Here is a 20117-nt window from a genome sequence, read left to right as displayed (position 1 = left end):
TCTAGCAGTTCCTAAACATCTCAACCTCTTGTCAACCTCAACTTGTCCATATGCTGTTCCTTCTATCCAAGCACTCTTTGCTGGCACCTTGTTCTTCAAATTTCAGCTTAAATCACATCTCAGAGTCCACCCCAGAATATTCTCTTTAAAGCAGTTCACATACCTCCCATAGTAATGCATAAGCAACTACTTCTAGCCAGAGACCAGAATAAAGGGGGCCAGATTAGAAAAAGAAACTACTTGTTAGTCCCTCCACTGAAGACTACCTCTGGAGTCAGCATCAGAATTAGTTGGGGACAAGAGAGGAGAGGTCAGTTGAGAAGTCATTAGAAGTATGCCTTACCCTCACTTCACCAGTTCAGGAAGAAACTCTGTTCCACTTTAAGACATTTTTCTTTTTTACTTTTCTGGAAGAGACAGAGTCAGAGAGAGGGACAGACAGGGACACACAGACAGGAAGGGAGAGAGATGAGAAGCATCATTTTGTTGAGGCACCTTAGTTGTTCACTGACTGCATTCTCATATGTGCCTTGACCAGGGGGCTACAGCAGAGTGAGTGACCTCTTGCTCAAACCAGCAACCTTTAGGCTTAAGCCGGTGACCTTGGGGTTTTGAACCTGGGTTCTCTATATCCCAGTCCCATGCTCTATCCACTGCGCCACCTCCTGGTCAGGCAAGACATTTTTCTTTATTCATTTTTAAGAGGGGTGGGAGGAGAGGGGGAGAGAGAGAGAGAGAGAAAAACATCAATCCGTTCCTGCATGTGCCTGACCAGCGATCAAACCCACAACCTTTGTGTATCAGGACAATGCTCTAACCAACGGAGCTATCCAGCCAGGGCAAAGCTTTTCAACAAAATTGAAAATTGGGGAAGGCACAATCTTACCAGCCTTGGTCCTAGTTGCTGGCATCTGCTCTGGAGAAACCTGGGGGCAAGCCCTGATGCTTCTCAGGCTGGAACAAGGTACACCTTCCTTCCCATTTCCTCCCATGTCCTTTACTGATCCCTTGTCCTCTTTCCAAACTTGACTTCAAGCTTTCTTCAAAACCCAGTCAGTCCTGGATCACTTTTCAATTTGTCTCAGGCAACTAAATTATTAAACTGCTGACTTTCAAAACTCTACCTTCAGTCTTATTTCAATGGCTGGGTGCTTGGCAATAATAATACAAAAATGTATAAATCATAATCCTTGCCTTGGACCCTCAAAATTCCCCATTAGGCCAGTGAAGATAAATATAATACAAGTCACACATGCCACATGACATAATATAAACAAATTACAGAAATCGCTTTCCATTTTAATTATCAAGGATATCAGAGGTGGGTTTTTGTTTTGTTTTGTTTTTTCCGAAGCTGAAAACGGGGAGAGACAGTCAGACAGACTCCCGCATGTGCCCAACTGGGATCCACCCGGCACGCCCACCAGGGGGCGACACTCTGCCCACCAGGGGGTGATGCTCTGCCCCTCCGGGGCGTCACTCTGTTGCGACCAGAGCCACTCTAGCGCCTGGGGCAGAGGCCAAGGAGCCATCCCCAGCGCCCGGGCCATCCTCGCTCCAATGGAGCCTCACTGCGGGAGGGGAAGAGAGAGACAGAGAGGAAGGAGAGGGGGACGGGTGGAGAAGCAGATGGGCGCTTCTCCTGTGTGCCCTGGCCGGGAATCGAACCCGGGACCCCTTGCACGTCAGGCTGACGCTCTACCACTGAGCCAACCGGCCAGGGCCTCAGAGGTGGCTTTGAAGCAAAACAGAGAAGATATGATTATTGAGGCTAGAAGTAATCTCAGAAATCACCCAACCTCATACCTCTAATATATAACAAGTCTATCATGCCAACAGATTAGAGTGAATTTTTGGGCCAGGGATGAAGGAATGAGGTGACAAGTCTTTTGACATTGTGAAGTGCACTGCATTTTCATAAATGCAAGGGGCAGGAAAAAAGCATCTTAGTATCTAGAGGATCTGAAAGATGTTAACAATGTCTTAGGTGGTAGATGATAAATGTTTGCCTTTTCTAGCTTTCTAGTAACAAACCATGAAAGAACATAAAAGAATGAATTTGTTTTGAAACTTTATACCCAGCAGTAGTCCATCACCAGTGGAGGCAGCCCAAGAGCATCCCTTTCTCACCTGTAAGGTACTTCATGGTGTTACGTTAAATCCCTGAAGTTTAGGCGGTATAGGCCGATGATTTCAAGTTTCTTAAAAGGGAATTCTCTGGCACCAACCACTCAGCTTGTATACTGTAGCCTCTAACTTTATACATTCTCACCACAGTATCCTCCCAAACAACAGGACAGTAGATTGTGTTTCTGTATGACTGAAAACCCTCTACTCCTTCCTAACCAGCATGTCTTATCAGAGAACAGATTTTTTTTTTTTTTTTTTTTTCTTTTTTCTGAAGCTGGAAACAGGGAGAGACAGTCAGACTCCCGCATGTGCCCGACCGGGATCCACCCGGCACGCCCACCAGGGGCGACGCTCTGCCCACCAGGGGGCGATGCTCTGCCCATCCTGGGCATCGCCATATTGCGACCAGAGCCACTCTAGCGCCTGAGGCAGAGGCCACAGAGCCATCCCCAGCGCCCGGGCCATCTTTGCTCCAATGGAGCCTTGGCTGCGGGAGGGGAAGAAAGAGACAGAGAGGAAAGTGCGGCGGAGGGGTGGAGAAGCAAATGGGCGCTTCTCCTGTGTGCCCTGGCCGGGAATCGAACCCGGGTCCTCCGCACGCTAGGCCGACGCTCTACCGCTGAGCCAACCGGCCAGGGCAGAGAACAGATTTTGACACACACATTCTTAGCTTGAACTTTTATCCTGCAACACTGCTTCCCAGGCTGGAGCCCCTGAACTGATACTGAAGTGCTTAAACAATTTCCAAGTTTTCAAAACACTAAACAGAAATCAGTAATGAGCTTCTCAGACTTAAACTGCAGTAAACCCAAAGGCACATGTGGCAATGAGGAGGTAATTGGGCACTGCAGTACAGAGGTGTGTATTTATCTGGAGAGGAAGGAGAAGGTCTCAAAGTCAAGGAGACAGTACAAAACTACCTGTACATTTCATCATAAATGGAAGACTTCTGCACCACACTCTTCACAGTTCAAAGTTCTTTAAATCTAGGGGGTAATTTCTGCCACTCACCTGTCTGCTCTGTGTTCCATCCTAAACCTGGCAAACAAACATCAACAGTATACATGCCAACAGTTTGGAAACTCACAAAGCAGTAATAGGAGCCCATGAGTGAGTAAAGCCTGGGGCTTTGTTCCAGCTCTGCCACAAGCAGCAGTGGCATTCTCCACAGGTCGCTCACCCCAGTAAAGCTTACTCCCCTTCTGTCTGTAAAATAAGTAGTTTTGAAATTATAATCAAAGAAATTCTGCCCCGGCCAGATAGCTCAATTGGTTAGGGCATCATTTGGAAGCACAGAGGTTGCTGGTTCGATTCCTGGTCAAGGCACATACAGGAGCAGATCGATATTCTTGTCTGTCTCTCTTCCTCTCTCACTAAAGACCAATAAAAAAAAAAATAATAATAATCAACCTGACCGGGGGGGTGGCACAGTGGATAGAGCGTCAGCCTGGAATACTGAGGACCCAGGTTTGAAATCCCAAGGTCCCCAGCTTGAGCACGGGCTTACCAGCTCGAGCATAGGATCATAGGTGTGGCTCTGTGGTCAAGGCATGTATGAGAAGCAATCAATGGACTAAGGTGCCACAATTACAAGTTGAAGCTTCTCATCTCCCTCCCTTCCTATCTGTCCCCTTCTCTCTCTAATAAAAAATAAAATAAAAATAAAATAAAAAAAACAAAACTCACGCTCACTTCGGCAGCACATATACTAAAAAACAAAATTCCTCAGAGACTCCAGAAAAGAGATAAGGATGAGATCTGTGAGAGACTGAGAGGGCAGGCTCTGAGGCCCCTACACCTGCCCAAATGTTTTACGTAATAGCCTCACTTAAAATGCCATCTAGGCCTGACCTATGGTGGCGCAGTGGATAAAGCATCGACCTGGAAATGCTGAGGTCGCCAGTTCAAAACCCTGGGCTTGCCTGGTCAAGGCACATATGGGAGTTGATGCTTCCTGCTCCTCCCCCCTTCTCTCTCTCTCTCCTTTCTAAAATGAATAAAAAAATAAAAATAAAAAATAAATAAAAAAGCCATCTAAAACAAAGTTAAGCCTCTGAGAATTATCTAGTCCAATCTTATCTCCAGATTTAACCATCTCAGGACCAAGCTATTTACATTAACATTTATAGAACACCTTCTAACTATTAGGCATTTTAAATATCTTATTTAACCCTTCACACCAATTATAGATGGGTATTGGTTCATTTTTATAGCTGGAGAAACTAAAGTTGACAGGTGAAATGACTATCTATAGTCACAAAGTAAGGAAACAAAGATGTAAGGATTTGAACCCAACTATTTGTCTCCAAAGCCTTTGTTCTTCTATACCTCACTGCCTGTACTAACTCTGTCTCTTAAACTGCTTAACCCTTTGAGTAGTGAGTTTTTTTCATGCTCACTAACCCCCGGGAGTTTTTTTTCCACAAAATGAAATTCCAGTTCCAGTTTTATTAACTTAAAATCATGTTTGTTTGATAACCAATTTATGGAAACAAGAAACATACAATTGCCTTTTTTTTTTTTTTTTTTTGTATCTTTCTGAAGCTGGAAACGGGGAGGCAGTCAGACAGACTCCCGCATGCGCCCGACCGGGATCCACCCAGCACGCCCACCAGGGGGCGATGTTCTGCCCATCGGGGCATCGCTCTGTTGCGACCAGAGCCACTCTAGCGCCTGAGGCAAAGACCATGGAGCTATCCTCAGCGCCTGGACCATCTTTGCTCCAATGGAGCCTTGGCTGCGGGAGGGGAAGAGAGAGACAGAGAGGAAGGAGAGGGGGAGGGGTAGAGAAGCAGATGGGCGCTTCTCCTGTGTGCCCTGGCCGGAATCGAATCCGGGACTTCCACACGACAGGCCGACACTCTACCATTGAGCCAACCGGCCAGGGCCACATTTGCTTTTTAATGTTGTCTTACATATTTTTAAAATAAATCAATTGTACTCTGGTCAGGAGGCACAAGGACATACATGAATGTTCATACTACTCAAAGGGTTAAAGTCCCCCACAAAACTTCATAAGCTAAGACTGAAGAGTCACAAAAGCTTCCTGCCAGAAAGTTAGTATCCACTGTCTCCCACTCACAGACTTAGAGATTAAGTGATAACACAGGACATGTGGCACAGAGGTTACTGGGCTTGCTAGTTCTCATTAATCACCTTCACTCCTTTAATCATACCTTTAGGCTCTCTAGATTTTGCAAGGTCTCTTCTGTTTTCCCTTCTCCAGAAGTCTACATTTCCATGCAGACTAAAGCAAAGATAATTTAAATTAAGTTCTGGCCAATAGCAAGTGAATACGAAAGTTCACTTCTCAGTCTTCTCTCATTTTTCCTTTAAATAATCCGGTTACAAAAGCTCTTATGCATGTACCCAGCCCGGTTACTCTCCTACTCCACTTACACACAACTCCCAACCCTGGATGCTCTTCTTAAATTATACATTTTGTAATCTATTTCTGGATGAGTTCTCAGGGAGCAGAAGAAAGTAGGTAAAGAGTAGGAAGCAAAGACTCTAAAGGGAAAAGCCAAACGAAAACACACATCCCCTCCCTCAGAGGCCTCTAAAGCACTCACAAACCTGAGACATGAGTGATGGTTAAAAAAATTTGGGTTTTTATTGTTTTGCTAAACAATACTAAAAAAAAAAATTTCATTTTGAAGGCACGGCTTGAATTATTTAATTTTGATCCATTTATTTAATTAAAAAAAAAAGGAAGGGGAAAGAGATCATGGCCAAAAAAAAATAGTAGTTAACCCCCACCCCACCCCCAAAGCTCTAGCCAGTCACGTGAGCATCACCCACATCCCACTCAGTGCCCGATACTCAGATGGTGGCACACTGCCCCACTGGACCGCCACTGGGCCAATGGATGCCAGTTTTAGCTCTCAGCAGGTTATCCAAACCAGACAAACTGGTGGGCTCAAGTCCAAAATTCTTTCCAGGTTTTCTGCCCATCGGCTGAGCACATACAAACTGTCATAAGCTTGTAAAATTTAAACGGAGTGGGGACGGGCCTAAAAGTAGGAGGTTGGCAGAACAGAAACTCTAAGTAACCCAAGCTTTCTTCTGGGCTAGTGATTCTGGACGCACACTTAAAGAGAAGTCAGGATGGGTGGAATCCAGGTTTCTGATGAAAGAATATCGTCCCTCAAGGAGGAGCAGAGATTTGCTGTGCAGATCAGTTCTGCAGAGGACACTGCAGAGCGGGCAGCAGACTCTCCCGTCTAGGAGACAGGGGAGTGGTAAGGAGGTTCTTCTACCACCAGGAAGTGAGACAAAAGGCAGAGGAAGAATCCCAAGGTTTCAGCCAAGTGTGAGATTGGTACACACATAAAGACTAAAAACCATCAGGAACCCTCAAAGCCAAATCCCATCTGTACACACTGGCTCTACGAACTGCTGACGGAGATTCTTGCTGTGAACTAAGTCAAGTTAGTTGCTTGGCTATGAGTGGTGGGGAGGGCCATATATATTTATTTCCAGAGGGATGAGGTGGAAAGAGTGGCCATGATCTAGTAAAAAGAGACCTGCAAGAAGCAGAAAATATTTAGAGAACATTTTAATATATATTTTCATATATATATTTAAAGTTAAGAAAAATAAAACCAATTCAAGCCATGCCCTGTGCAAAAAAAGAAAAAGAAAAAAAAATTTAAAGTGAGACCTCTGTCTGCTGTTCTAGTCTCAACTTGAGTATCACAGTCAGCTTGTTACTTTTATTTTGGAAGAGATTATTTAAAAGTTTCTTTCAATCATTCGGAAGGCAAGTGTAGCCACTTATAAAAACAGAATGGCAGGGACAGACTAGGAAAGGAAAGTCAGAGGTGAAAGGGTAGAGCCAGAAAATAATTTTCAAAAATAAAATTAACAAGGCGACTGTTCCAGAAGGGGGCTGTGAAAAGGACATGGTGGACCAAAGTCAGTTAGTCAAGTAATGATTCAACTTTTAAATTATTCTCTTGTTCTTTTTTGTTGGGTGTTTTGTTTGTTCAAGTCTAAGATTTAGAAATGCTGACCCTTTGTTAACAAGAGCCAACAGGAAATACAGGATCCCTTCCCTCCCCCGGCCTGCCTCCGCTGAAGCCACCACCATCGCCTCCGTGGCTGGATGCTGGAAGAGTCCTCCATGTATGTGGACTCAGGATGACAGGGCAGCCTCCTTCTGTGGTTGCTGGGCTTGTGAACGCTGCAGTATCTTTTGGCTTTCCACATCTCTAAAATGTTTTTCAACCTGAAAGAGACCAGTCAGCCTAGGTCAGAAAAGGCGATAGGCACGCAAGGCCTCTCAAACAGTTCACTCCAGGTTTCGACAGCCCCATCCTGGCTGACCAGCCCACGGATCATTCAGGCGCCTTTGCCCTTGCTGTCTGCTGGCCCTTCCAACAAGGCAGATGGGGGATCTCCTGTTTCAGCCACATTTTTTGCAGCTTCAGCTAAGATGGGCTAAAAGGTGAATCTATAAACTAAAATAGAAATTGAAGAGAGATTATTACGATCCAAAAATCCCTCTCCCTTCTTCACACAAGTACAGAATGGAAAGCTGATGGGGAATTAGTCTTGATCTTTCACTGCTCATTATAAATCTAAAAACTACAACTCAATCTAAAAAGTCAGGTGATATATGCAGGGTCAGAGATGCCCACGACAACTGATTTATACCACCCAGCCCTTTCTGAGATGAGAGGAACTGTTCAGGCCCAATACTATGGAATTCCAAAAAGCCACACAGTACAGATACACACATTGCAAATGACCACTGGCTTTATTCCACACTACCCAGTAGGTCCACCCCGCAGCAGTGTCCAAGCCACAGGTGCAAAGCAGCACCATGCAGGGAGGAAGGGGGGCAGGGAGGCTAAGCAGAGCTCCTCGCAAGCTGGCTGTCAGAGGAGGCAGGGACTGCAGCACACTGTCCTGCCCTGACGCTGGAGGGTGAAGGCCAAGGAATCACCCTCTATCTAAAGTTCCATGGCTACTTTACTTACTATTTTGCGTACATGGCTCAGTGCACTCCCTTCTTTGCCTTTACAGTTTTCCACTTGATATGGGGGTGTAATAACAACTTCTTCCATGACTATGATGTTTTTTTCTTGCCATTTACAGTCTTTAATGCTGGAAGGAAAGAGAACAGGTGAAAGTTACCTCTTGCAGGAATCCCATATCTTCTGCTGACCCCAAGTTCCCAGCTTACCACTTAGCCAACACTAGATGCCAGCAGCCCATACGGAGGAGTAGCCAAGAAACATTCCCTGGGCACCACCGGCTAGAAAAAGCAATTAAACTGATGCACATTGACTCTGAGGAGGGCCCAGAAGAGTTGCTCTGAAGTATTAGGGACCCAGAAGACCATAAAAAACTTGGTGGCAGCCCCAGAAGTCCAAACCAAATTAAGTTACAAATAAACAGCTAGGCTCAGGCCACTAGATTCGATTTAAGAAGCAGTCCAAGGCAGGTGTTGGTAAACATTTTATACAAAAGGTCAGAAAGAAAATATTTTAAGTTTTGCAGGTCATACAATCTGTCACAACTGCTGAACTCTGCCGCTGCACCACAAAAACTGCCAGCCGATATCTAAACCAATAAGTGGATTTGGCCTGCGGGCTAGAGTTTGCCAACCTTTGGCCTAGGGGGAAATGGCACCTTTGGAAAGACAAGAGAACAAATACTCCATCTTAGTGTAATCTGTACTCTGCCTACCACCTAAAATGGAAACTGCTCCTCAAACTGGTCCCTCAATTATCAGACAGCTGGGCACTTGCCAGACGGGGAAAACCCATTCCAGTTCGCACTTAGGAAAACTCAGGACAGCTGATACTACTAAGAGCATTCCTTCACATACCTGTAAATGTTCAGATACTCACAGCATGGCCTCAAACAGCTCTGATGCCAGCTGCCATCTGTGCACCAGACCCAGGTGGTTAAATAGGGTAACAGAAGGCAGCAGGGGAGGGGGAGTGTCAAATGTTTCCGTTTTTCAGCAACTAGGGAAAGCTAGCAGAGAGTCAAATGACTCTGCTGTGACGAAATGTCTTTTAGGAGGTGATAATAAGGTGGTGGCTTTCTGCTCTCCTTAACTCCCTATGTTCACCCCAATGTACAATTGGGTAGAGTAAAATAGATATAACTTTTCTTTCATAAAACTGTACAAGCTTTCAGAGAATGGTACAAGATTAAAATCATAAAAGGCAAAGAAATCACTAGTTCTAAATTATGAAATACTATGTCTAGAAGGGACTTTTAGAGACAGTCTAATCCAAAACTAAGTGTTACAGATGAAGAAAATGAAGACTGAGAAACTGAAGCCCAGAGAAGACAACCTGTCCACAATTACACCATTCTGTATATAAAGGCAACAAGAACCCACATCCCTGGATGCCTAGGTACTGCCAACATACAGCTTCCCTGGTGACTTTCAGGAACAAAACTACCTGAAAGTCAGCCACCAGAGAGCAGAGCCAAGAAGCATCACCCCTCAAAAAAGGGACCCCTCTGCTCCCCCTACTCACGTCTTGTGAATGGTCTGGAAGAGCTGCTGGCCCTCTAGGGAAACACCAGCGCTGATTGCATAAGCCTGGCTCAGCTTCTCCTCCTTCTCTGTCCGCGCTTTGCTGGCGAGCTAGAGCGGGGGAGAGGAGAGAGACTCAGGAAAGCATCCACCCTCATTCTTCCCATCGGTCAGAACCAAAGTTGAGGAAATGAGGCCAGAAAAGTCAGGTCGGGCTAGATTGTTTTCTCAGAAATCAAAAGTAAAACAGGCCCTGGCCGGTTGGCTCAGTGGTAGAGCGTCGACCTGGCGTGCAGAAGTCCCGAGTTCGATTCCCGGCCAGGGCACACAGGAGAAGCGCCCATCTGCTTCTCCACCCCTCCCCCTCTCCTTCCTCTCTGTCTCTCTCTTCCTCTCCCGCAGCGAGGCTCCATTGGAGCAAAGATGGCCCGGGCGCTGGGGATGGCTCCTTGGCCTCTGCCCCAGGCACTAGAGTGGCTCTGGTCGCAACAGAGCGACACCCCGGAGGGGCAGAGCATCGCCCCCTGGTGGGCGTGCCGGTGGATCCCAGTCGGGTGCATGCGGGAGTCTGTCTGACTGTCTCTCCCCGTTTCCAGTTTCAGAAAGGTACAAAAAAAAAGTAAAACAAATGCACACAATATACCTGAATAGTTACTGCTTTTCCTAGCAAATGTTCCTTCCTTCCAATATTCTGAATGCCTACCATGTGCCAGACATTCACTGCGCTAAGCTACAGATACAGCACTGAAGGGGGTAAGGGGAGATAGACTATAAACAAAAACATAAACTAGGTAACTTTATACAGTGATTAAGAGCTAGGAAGAAAACAGAGAAGGGCAACATGATAGAGAGTGACTGGGGAGCTACCTGATGGCAAAGTGACAGAGACAAAAGGTAATACAAACATTTTCTATGAAAGGATTGAGTTAACAATATTTGTCAGCTATTGTGCTAGAAATTAATGCCTATCACATCCTCAAAAACACTGATTTGAGGCTCTAACGACGCTACTCTTTAAGCACTATTATCTGTGCTCACATTGGGAGCCAATACTCAAGTAAACCTAACCATGGATATTGTCTGCCTTCAACTTGAGCTAAAGAGTGATCTTGCTCCAGCCCTGGCCAGTTGGCTCAGCAGTAGAGCACTGGCCCAGTGTGTGGAAGTCCAGGGTTCAATTCCTGGCCAGGGCACACAGGAGAAGCGTCCATCTGCTTCTCCACCCCTGCCCCTCTCCTTTCTCTCTGTCTCTCTCTTCGCCTCCTGCAGCCAAGGCTCCATGGGAGCAAGTTGGCCCGGGTGCTGAGGATGGCTCTATGGCCCACGCCTCAGGCACTAGAATGGCTCTGGTTGCAGTGGAGCAACGCCCCAGAGGGGCAGAGCATCACTCCCTGGTGGGTTTGTCGGGTGGATCCCAGTCGGGCACATGTGGGAGTCTGTCTCTCTGCCTCCCCACTTCAGAGAAATACCAGAAAAAAAAAAAAAAGGAGGAATCTTTCTCTTTAAAAAAAGGTCTACGTTCTAACTCATGTCTGTTCCTAACTGCCCTCTAGTGGAATAATCAAAAACGAATCAAAAGAAATTCTACTAAAATATAGGAAATCCCTCCCAAGAGGGGCAGGACCCTGTCAATCTTGGTGCTCTAATACATTTTTTATCCTCACCCCACACTATTGGTTGCTAGAGACCTGAAGTCCAAATTTGTTTGAGTGTAAGACAAAACAAATAGGCTGGGCAAGATGGTTAAAACAAAACAAAAAAAGACACATAATGCATCCAAAAGTCAAATGATTTGGAGATTTTCAGACACATGAATATCTGAGAATACTGATGCTACAGCACACTAAAGACACACACACATACACAATGTTTTGAAACAACAACTTCTTAAATACAAACAGAGGTACATTTAGCACATTTCCAAGGCACCTAGATGCTTGGGCTTCTTTAACATTTGTATTCTGCTGTAACAGTGACCTTTCAAGCCATAAACCAAATGTTGCTCTACAGGGGGAAAAGTAAGCAAGGAATCTGTTTGCTGGTAAAATGAAGCACTTTACTGAGGTGTGAGTTTGACGGTGAAGATGAGAAAAGGAGGCCTTCAATCGGATTATAAGGAGTTTAAGAGACTGGCTAAGAGAGGAGGGGATCTGTGCACAGAAGAGCTAGCTCACACATGCTCGTCATTTCAGTCTCCCTAGGTCAAAGAAGGAAGAAAGGCCAAGACTCTGAAGTGATTTGAAGCCAGAGCTCCATTTTCACATTGCCCCAGGACAGGGAGAGAGTCAGCAGCAGTAAATAATCTTTCAAGCCCAGTCCTACTGTTTGGCCCCACCAGGCTACAACTTCACAAATACATAAAGGCACAGAGCCAACGGCATTCCCCTGAGCACTGACAATCCCAACTGCTCCAAGAAAGCCTTGTGGCTTGAAAGCACTCAGCAGTTTCTATGGAAAGAGAACTGTTGGTGGTATACTTTAAGTGACAACAAGTAAAGCTTACTTGGTAACCAAGAAAACCCTGGTAACAAAGAGGTTCCTTGAGTCTCACTTTCCCAAAAGCCCTGTAGAAAATCTGAAGTCTCCAAGGAAAGAAGGAAAAACTGGAGAACAGTAGAGCTGCCCTCCTGCAGCGCTGCTGGGAAGTGCCTGGTGGTCAGGCAGATATTCAACACATGAACATGCAGGAAGATCTCACCTTAAGGTCTTGTTTTAAATGTTTTTCCCTGAAAACCAAAAACATCTCCCAATGTTGGGTCAGACAAAGCTGCTCCTATAAAGCTTGTGTTGACTACATACACAGTCTGAATATTCAAGAGTAAAATATCCTTGTCACCTAACATACATAGTTAAGTTAAAAACATAACATTACTCATTCAGTAAGAGAGATGAGTTGGCTCAGGAAAACCAGGCATTTATGCAGAATGTTTAAGAATGGAAATCACAGCCTGACCAGGTGGTAGCGCAGTGGATAGAGCGTCGGACTGGGATGCGGAGAACCCAGGTTCGAGACCCCGAGGTTGCCAGCTTGAGTGCGGGCTCATCTGGTTTGAGCAAAGCTCACCAGCTTGGATCCAAGGTCGCTGGCTCGAGCAAGGGATTATTTGGTCTGCTGTAGCCCCACAGTCAAGGCACATATGAGAAAGCAATCAATGAACAACTAAGGTGTCGCAACGAAAAACTGATGATTGATGCTTCTCATCTCTCTCCGTTCCTGTCTGTCTGTCCCTATCTATCCCTCTCTCTGACTCTCTCTCTCTGACTCCAAAAAAAAAAAAAAAAAAAAAAAAAGGAATGGAAATCACAAATTAAGCCAAAGAGGGCGGGGAAGGGAGGAGGCTGAGAGGGGAGCCACATTTGAATTTTTGCTAGAGGCAGAATAAAATGGATATAAATCTCAGCCAGAAGTGATTAGTTTGGACAGCCTGAATAGCAACACAATGGTTATATAACAATTATTTCAAAATATACCGCCCCCCTCTAAGTTGCACAATCTCATCTAAAGGATCTGAAAGCAAAGGAGAATGATTTCTTCATGTCAACTCATAGTGCAAAGAGATCCTAAATGCTAAATGATACAAGGGAGAGCTTTGGCAAACTCAGCAGAAATCAGTATAAGTTAACTATATTTCAATTTACTCCAATATCCTCAACTACTCTACTTTTACCTGCAATTGTGCTTTAGGGGGCCTGGACTCACCACAAACCCTGAAACCACCAGCTGTCAGTTTACAAACAGTATTTTCATGGCAATCTGAAAAATGCTCATATCTGATATTCAATAGACAGTAAGTTGTACAGAGTCCATTTCTTCTATAAAAGACCCATCAACTAGGCATGAGCAAGATTACCCTCACAAAGAGAATCTAAAGTGCTTCTTCTCAAAACTGGGAGTGAGAGGGGAGGGAGATTACCTTGTTCTTTTTAGGCATGGTCCTAAAAACTGATAAAAAATGTGGATAAGCCTCCTTTTGTAAAGCAAATGATTATCACTCTACCCTCAAATTAGCTGTTATACAGATCCAAATTTCCCCACATCATATTTTTATAAACTAATGTATATCTGTAATGATCCAGTTATTCCAAATTAATAAGTTATTGGTACTGTCAAACTCCCAGAGGGAACCAATAAGCTGCCCTTAATAGAGAAATTCGGTGGGTCATCAGGACTGTTAATTTTTTAAATTCAGAATCACCATACTACATCTACTTTCTTTCTTTTTTTTTTTTTAAAGTGAGAGGAGGGGAGATAGAGACAGACTCCAACATGCACCCAGACCAGGATCCACCCAGCAACCCCCATCTGGGGCCAACACTCTATACTCCTATCAAACAAGCTATCCTCAGTGCTTGAGGGTGATGCTTGGACTAACCGAGTTATCCTCAGCACCCAGGGCGACTCTTGAACCAATATCTTGAACCAATCGAGAGGAAGAGGAAGGAGGAGAGAAGCAGATGGTTGCTTCTCATGTGTGCCCTGACCCATGATCAAAATGGGCATGTTGGCCTGACCTGTAGTGGCGCAGTGGATAAAGTGTCAACCTGGAAATGCTGAGGTCGCCGGTTCGAAACCCTGGGCTTGCCTGGTCAAGGCACATATGGGAGTTGATACTTCCAGCTCCTCCCCCCTTCTCTCTCTGTCTCTCTCTCCTCTCTCTCCCTCTGTCTCTCTCCTCTCTAAAAATGAATAAATAAAATTTAAAAAAAAAACCGAGCATGTCCACACACCTGGCCAACTCTCAATCCACTGATCCAACCGGCTAGAGCCATTACATCCATTTTCAATACAAACATGTAGGCTACTGGCCTCTCCCAATAAAAACTGAGGCACTGACTGGTTTGAATTACAAATATTAAAGGCACCAAGTTTGCCTGACCAGGTGGTGGCGCAGTGGATAGAGCGTCGGACTGGGATGCGGAAGGACCCAGGTTCGAGACCCCGAGGTCGCCAGCTTGAGCGCGGGCTCATCTGGCTTGAGCAAAGAGCTCACCAGCTTGGACTCAAGGTCGCTGGCTCCAGCAGGGGGTCACTCGGTCTGCTGAAGGCCCACGGTCAAGGCACATGTGAGAAAGCAATCAATGAACAACTAAGAAGTCGCAACGCGCAATGAGAAACTGATGATTGATGCTTCTCATCTCTCTCCGTTCCTGTCTGTCCCTGTCTATCTCTGCCTCTGTAAAAAAAAAAAAAAAGGCACCAAGTTTGCCTGACCTGTGGTGGCTGGCGCAGTGGATAAAATGTCAACCTGGAATGCTGAGGTCGCTGGTTCGAAACCCTGGGCTTGCCTTGTCAAGGCACATACAGGAGTTGATGCTCCCTGCTCCTCCCCCTTCTCTCTTTCTCTCTAAAATGAATAAAGTCTTAAAAAAAAAAAAGGCACCAAGTTTAAGTGTACATTGGGTTCAGGCAAACCAAATCATACAAACTTATAAACATTTGTTACTAATATGCATATGGATTAATTGGAATGACTACACAAAACAACATGTACTTATCTGCCTCTGCTTTCATTTTCATGTTTTCCAATAAAAACAATTATTCCTAATCTCATCAGTGCTTCCTCCTATGGCCATTTTATATAGTGCATCTTTTTTTTTTTTTTTTTTTTTTTTTTTTTTTTAGAGGCAGAGATAGACAGGGACAGACAGACAGGAACAGAGAGAGATGAGAAGCATCAATCATCAGTTTCTCGTTGCGCCTTGCAACTTCTTAGTTGTTCATTGATTGCTTTCTCACACGTGCCTTGACCACGGGCCTTCAGCAGACCGAGTAACCCCCTGCTGGAGCCAGCGACCTTGGGTCCAAGCTGGCGAGCTCTTTGCTCAAGCCAGATGAGCCCGCGCGCGACCTCTGGGGTCTCGAACCTGGGTACTTCCGCATCCCAGTCCGACGCTCTATCCACTGCGCCACCGCCTGGTCAGGCTATATACTGCATCTTGATGTGGGCAATGGAGAAAAGTGCATGAACTTGATACCAAAGCACATCAATATTAAAAGGCTTACAGTCATGCTTGCTACTGGCTACCCCTTAAGTCAATGCATTAATGAATACCAATGGCACACATCTTCCTGCACTCAGTGACATGGAAAGAGAAAGCAGCCTCAACAACAAAATCATCCAAATACACACTTCATCTTGTTATCTAGTCACCAGCTAGGCCATCTATTTCCACACACACCCAGTCCAGGAAAGCACAGGTGCTGTGGGAAATCCAGAGGGATTCTTACCGCAAGTATTTAGCAGGCTGTGACAGCTGATACAACTAGGGAAGCAGAGCCCAGAAAGGAACCTGCTGGATGTGACCTACTGACTCCTATTAGCCACTCTCAGCTTGTCTCCGTGTATCTGGGCCTTCCTACCAGCTGCCCGTGCAGAGGGTTAGGAAGCACTGCAGCTGCTGCCCTGGAACTGCCAGTGCTCCCTGCGAGGCCTGGTGACGGCTGAGGGATGGCACACCAGAGCAGCCAAGAACATGTGTCATCCTAAGGGCCCATGCTTGTTGTTTCAATTCTGGGTGCACTCTTGAAAAAGCCTTAATTCTTAGCAACAAGTGGTCTCTTAAAAAGTGTTTCTTACGGGCCTGACCTGTGGTGGTGCAGTGGATAAAGCATCAGCCTGGAATGCTGAGGTCGCTGATTCGAAACCCTGGGCTTGCCTGGTCAAGGCACATGTGGGGGTTGATTTCATGCTCCTCCCCTTTTCTCTCTCTCCTCTCTAAAATGAATAAATAAAAATCTAAAAAAAAAAGTGTTTCTTACAACTACCAATATCCCCAAGTCTTCTTATTCCCTAGCGCAGTGGTCAGCAAACTCATTAGTCAACAGGGCAAATACCAACAGAACGACGATTGAAATTTCTTTTGAGAGCCAAATTTTTTAAACTTAAACTATATAGGTAGGTACATTCCTTATCGAGGTAGCGCCTGCACGTGGTATTTTGTGAAAGAGCCACACTCAAGGGGCCAAAGAGCCGCATGTGGCTCGCGAGCCAGTTTGCCAACCAGGGCCCTAGCTGAAAGCTCTTGTTTCAAAGTTTCTACTAACATACTGTTCTTTATAACCTTGGATAGTTGAGAACTCAGAAAACAGAGTACCCCAGGACTTGGCCAGGTGGTTCCGTGAACAGAGTATCACCCTGGTGCACCAAGGTCCAAGTTCGATCCCTGGTCAGGGCACACATGAGAAGCAACCAATAAGTGCACAACTAAATGAAACTAAGTAGAACAAGTTGATGCTTCTCTCTCTCTCAAATCAATGGAGAAATAAAAAATAAAATTTTTTAAAAAGCACTCCATTTGAAGTTGTGTCCCAGAATACATAAAAATTAATAAAAATATTGACTCAAACGCCAAAATGGTAGAGCCAAAAAGGCCTAGTAGTAAACACCAAAATTCTAAGGGCTAAACTTGTCGAGCATGAGTTTACTCCACACTAGGCACCCAGCTACACACTTTACATGTACAGTGGCACCTTGAGATATGAGCAGACCAACATACAAATTTTTTTAAAGATACAAGTCGGGCCTGACCTGTGTTGGCACAGTGGATAAAGCGTCGACCTGGAAATGCTGAGGTCGCCGGTTCAAAACCCTGGGCTTGCCTGGTCAAGGCACATATGGGAGTTGATGCTTCCTGCTCCTCCCCCTTCTCTCTCTCTGTCTCTCTCTCCTCTCCTCTCTCTCTCTCTCTCTCTCTCCTTTCTAAAATGAATAAATAAAATAAAATAAAATAAAAAAAAATTTAAAAAAAGACTAAGTTTAAAAAAATAAATAAATAAATAAATAAATAAATAAAGATACAAGTCGGAATCAACTAGTCATGCTTCAGCACTTTTTTTTTTGTATTCTTCCAAAGCTAGAAACGGGGAGAGACAGTCAGACAGACTCCCGCATGGGCCCCACCGGGATCCACCCGGCACGCCCACCAGGGGCTACGCTCTGCCCACCAGGGGGCGATGCTCTGCCCCTCCTGGGCGTTGCTCTCTTGCAACCAGAGCCACTCTAGCGCCTGGGGCAGAGGCCAAGGAACCATCCCCAGCGCCCCCAGGCCATCCTTGCTCCAGTGGAGCCTCGGGCTTCAGCACTTTTTAATGCCACTTGTTTGTCACATTTCCGTAACATTTTAAAAGGCAGGCAAAAGCAAACCTCTTTGGATAGATTTTTATTCAAAAGTCCTAAAAGTGAAAGTGCCAAAAGTGCAGCCAAAAAGGCAAAAACAGGTGATAATTAAATGAAAAATAACGTAATGTTAAACTTAGGTTAAGTTTAAAGTTAAAAAAGTGCATTTTTTTTACAATTAAGTTTTTGTGGTTTCATTTTAAGTTAAGAAAGTGCAGTTTTAGTTTTGTTTAAAGTAAAGAAAATGCAGTTTTAGTTTACACTTAGTGTTAAGAAAGTGCAGTTTTAGTTTGTCTACAGTGCCTGCATCCCTTCCTCCCTCTCTCCTCTGCCATTCACCTCCATTAGCCGCACTAGTCTGTCTCCAAGGTAAGTACTCGATAAGTACTAAGTAACATTTTTTTCTTTCATTCCATATATTTTGTTATGCATTGGTAAAGTATATATGTGTGTTTCTTAATTAAAAACATGTCTTTTTCATAATTTAGGAAGGTTTGGGATGTTTCACAGGGCGGAACTAATTAAATCTATTTTAGTTATTTTAAATGGGAGAAATTTGTTTTATATACAAGTTGACTGACGAGCTCGGTTACAGAACAAATTAAACTCATATCTCAAGGTACCACTGTATTAAAATTTTATCTGTACAACAACCCTACAAATAGGGACTACAGGAACTCCTATTTAATAGATGGAAAAACTGGGCACAATTGTGACAAACTTGCACAAGTTTACCAAGCAACAAATGGGAGAGTGGATTTGAAGCCAGTCTGATTCCAGAGTCTGTGTTCTTAACCCTGCACTACACTCAAAAAGTTCCACCTAAGAAAAATAAGCCTAAAAAATTATTGTCGAAAATAGTTATAAATTTGAATGCAAAAGAAATTATTTTTGAAAAGGGAAAATATCTTTTTTTTTTTTTTTTTTTTTTTTTAGGTGAGAGGAGGCGAGATAGCGAGGCAGACTCCCACATGTACTCCAACCAGGGTCCACCCAGCAACCCCATCTGGGGCCAATGCTAGAGTACTGAGCTATTTTTAGCACTGGAAGTTGATGTACTCGAAAAGAGTTATCCTCAGTGCCCAGGGCCACACTCAAATCAATTGAGTCACTGGCTGTGGGAAGGGAAGAGGAAGAGAAGGGGGAGGGGAGGGAGAAGTAGATGATTGCTTCTTCTGTGTGCCCTAACCAAGAATCAAACCCAGTACACAGCCTGACCAGGTGGTGGCGCAGTGGATAGAGCGTCGGACTGGGATGCGGAAGAACCCAGGTTCGAGACCCCGAGGTCGCCAGCTTGAGCGCGGGCTCATCTGGCTTGAGCAAAAACCTCACCAGCTTGGACCCAAGGTCGCTGGCTCCAGCAAGGGGTTACTCGGTCTGCTGAAGGCCCGCAGTCAAGGCACATATGAGAAAGCAATCAATGAACAACTAAGAAGTCGCAACGCGAAAAACTAATGATTGATGCTTCTCATCTCTCTCTCCGTTCCCGTCTGTTTGTCCCTGTCTATTTCTGCCTATGTAAAAAAAAAACAAAAAAAAAAAAAACAGTACACATCCATAACATCCATATGCCGAGCTGACACTCTATCCACTGAACCACCAGCCAGGGCCTGGTAAGTATCCTTTTTTTTCTTTTCTTTTTCTTTTGGTGACAGAGAGAGAAACACAGTGAGAGAGACAGACAGACAGGAAGGGAGAAAGATGAGAAGCATCAATTCTTTTTTGCGGCACCTTAGTTGTTCATTGATTACTTTCCATGTGTTCCTTGAACGGGGGGGGGGGGGGGGGGGGGGCTACAGCAGACTGAGTGACCCCTTGCTCAAGCCAGTGACCTTGGGCTCAAGCTGGTGACCTGCCTGGTCAGGGCCTGGTAAATATCTTAACCCTCAGCTGCCATCATCTTTTTATCAGTGAATTCTGGCATTTCCATCAATGTCCCCAGTACAGAACACAATTGTCTGCCTTTCAGTGAAGAACCTCTCTTTTTTTGAAAGGATCCCCAGTCTCACCCTAAACCTCAAGTACATCTTTTACTTCTTTTGTTAAAGATAATTCACAGGAACACTTTCAAGAAAACAGATCTTGTGTGAGAAAGCATTTCATGTCAATGCTGATAGGTATGCCCTAGATTCCATTTTCTGATGTGCCAAGACTAGAGAAGAGTCAAGCAACCCTCCTGCACTTGAATGTTAAGATATGTTGAGTGCTTTGAGCTATGATGAATAATTCAAATCCAGGGGCCATCGCACCACCTGAACTCCAGACTTCTGCACAATACTTGTCAAACCATCATACTGCTAACAAAACAAAACAAAAACCATCATTTTTTTTTTTTTTTTTAGAGAGAGAGGAGAGGGAGAGACGGG

General features: G+C 44.8%; 1 protein-coding gene across 1 annotated transcript in view; it reads right to left on the bottom strand.

The window, feature by feature from the left end:
• Positions 1-5718: 5718 nt before the first annotated feature.
• The window catches only part of LSM12 (LSM12 homolog), a 33006-nt gene continuing 18607 nt past the window's right edge, over positions 5719-20117 (bottom strand). Inside the window, exons 3-5 of the mRNA XM_066263504.1 lie at positions 9636-9745; positions 8115-8241; positions 5719-7360 (exon numbers count right to left, since the gene is read on the bottom strand). Of these exons, the coding sequence (XP_066119601.1) occupies positions 7268-7360; positions 8115-8241; positions 9636-9745 (330 nt within the window). The 3' untranslated portion in view covers positions 5719-7267. The remainder of the gene's footprint in view (positions 7361-8114; positions 8242-9635; positions 9746-20117) is intronic.

Source organism: Saccopteryx bilineata, chromosome 2, assembly GCF_036850765.1.
Source record: "Saccopteryx bilineata isolate mSacBil1 chromosome 2, mSacBil1_pri_phased_curated, whole genome shotgun sequence".
NCBI lineage: Eukaryota > Metazoa > Chordata > Mammalia > Chiroptera > Emballonuridae > Saccopteryx > Saccopteryx bilineata.
The sequence above is the reverse complement of the archived record's forward strand: the minus strand, read 5'-3'. Positions and strand labels throughout refer to the sequence as shown.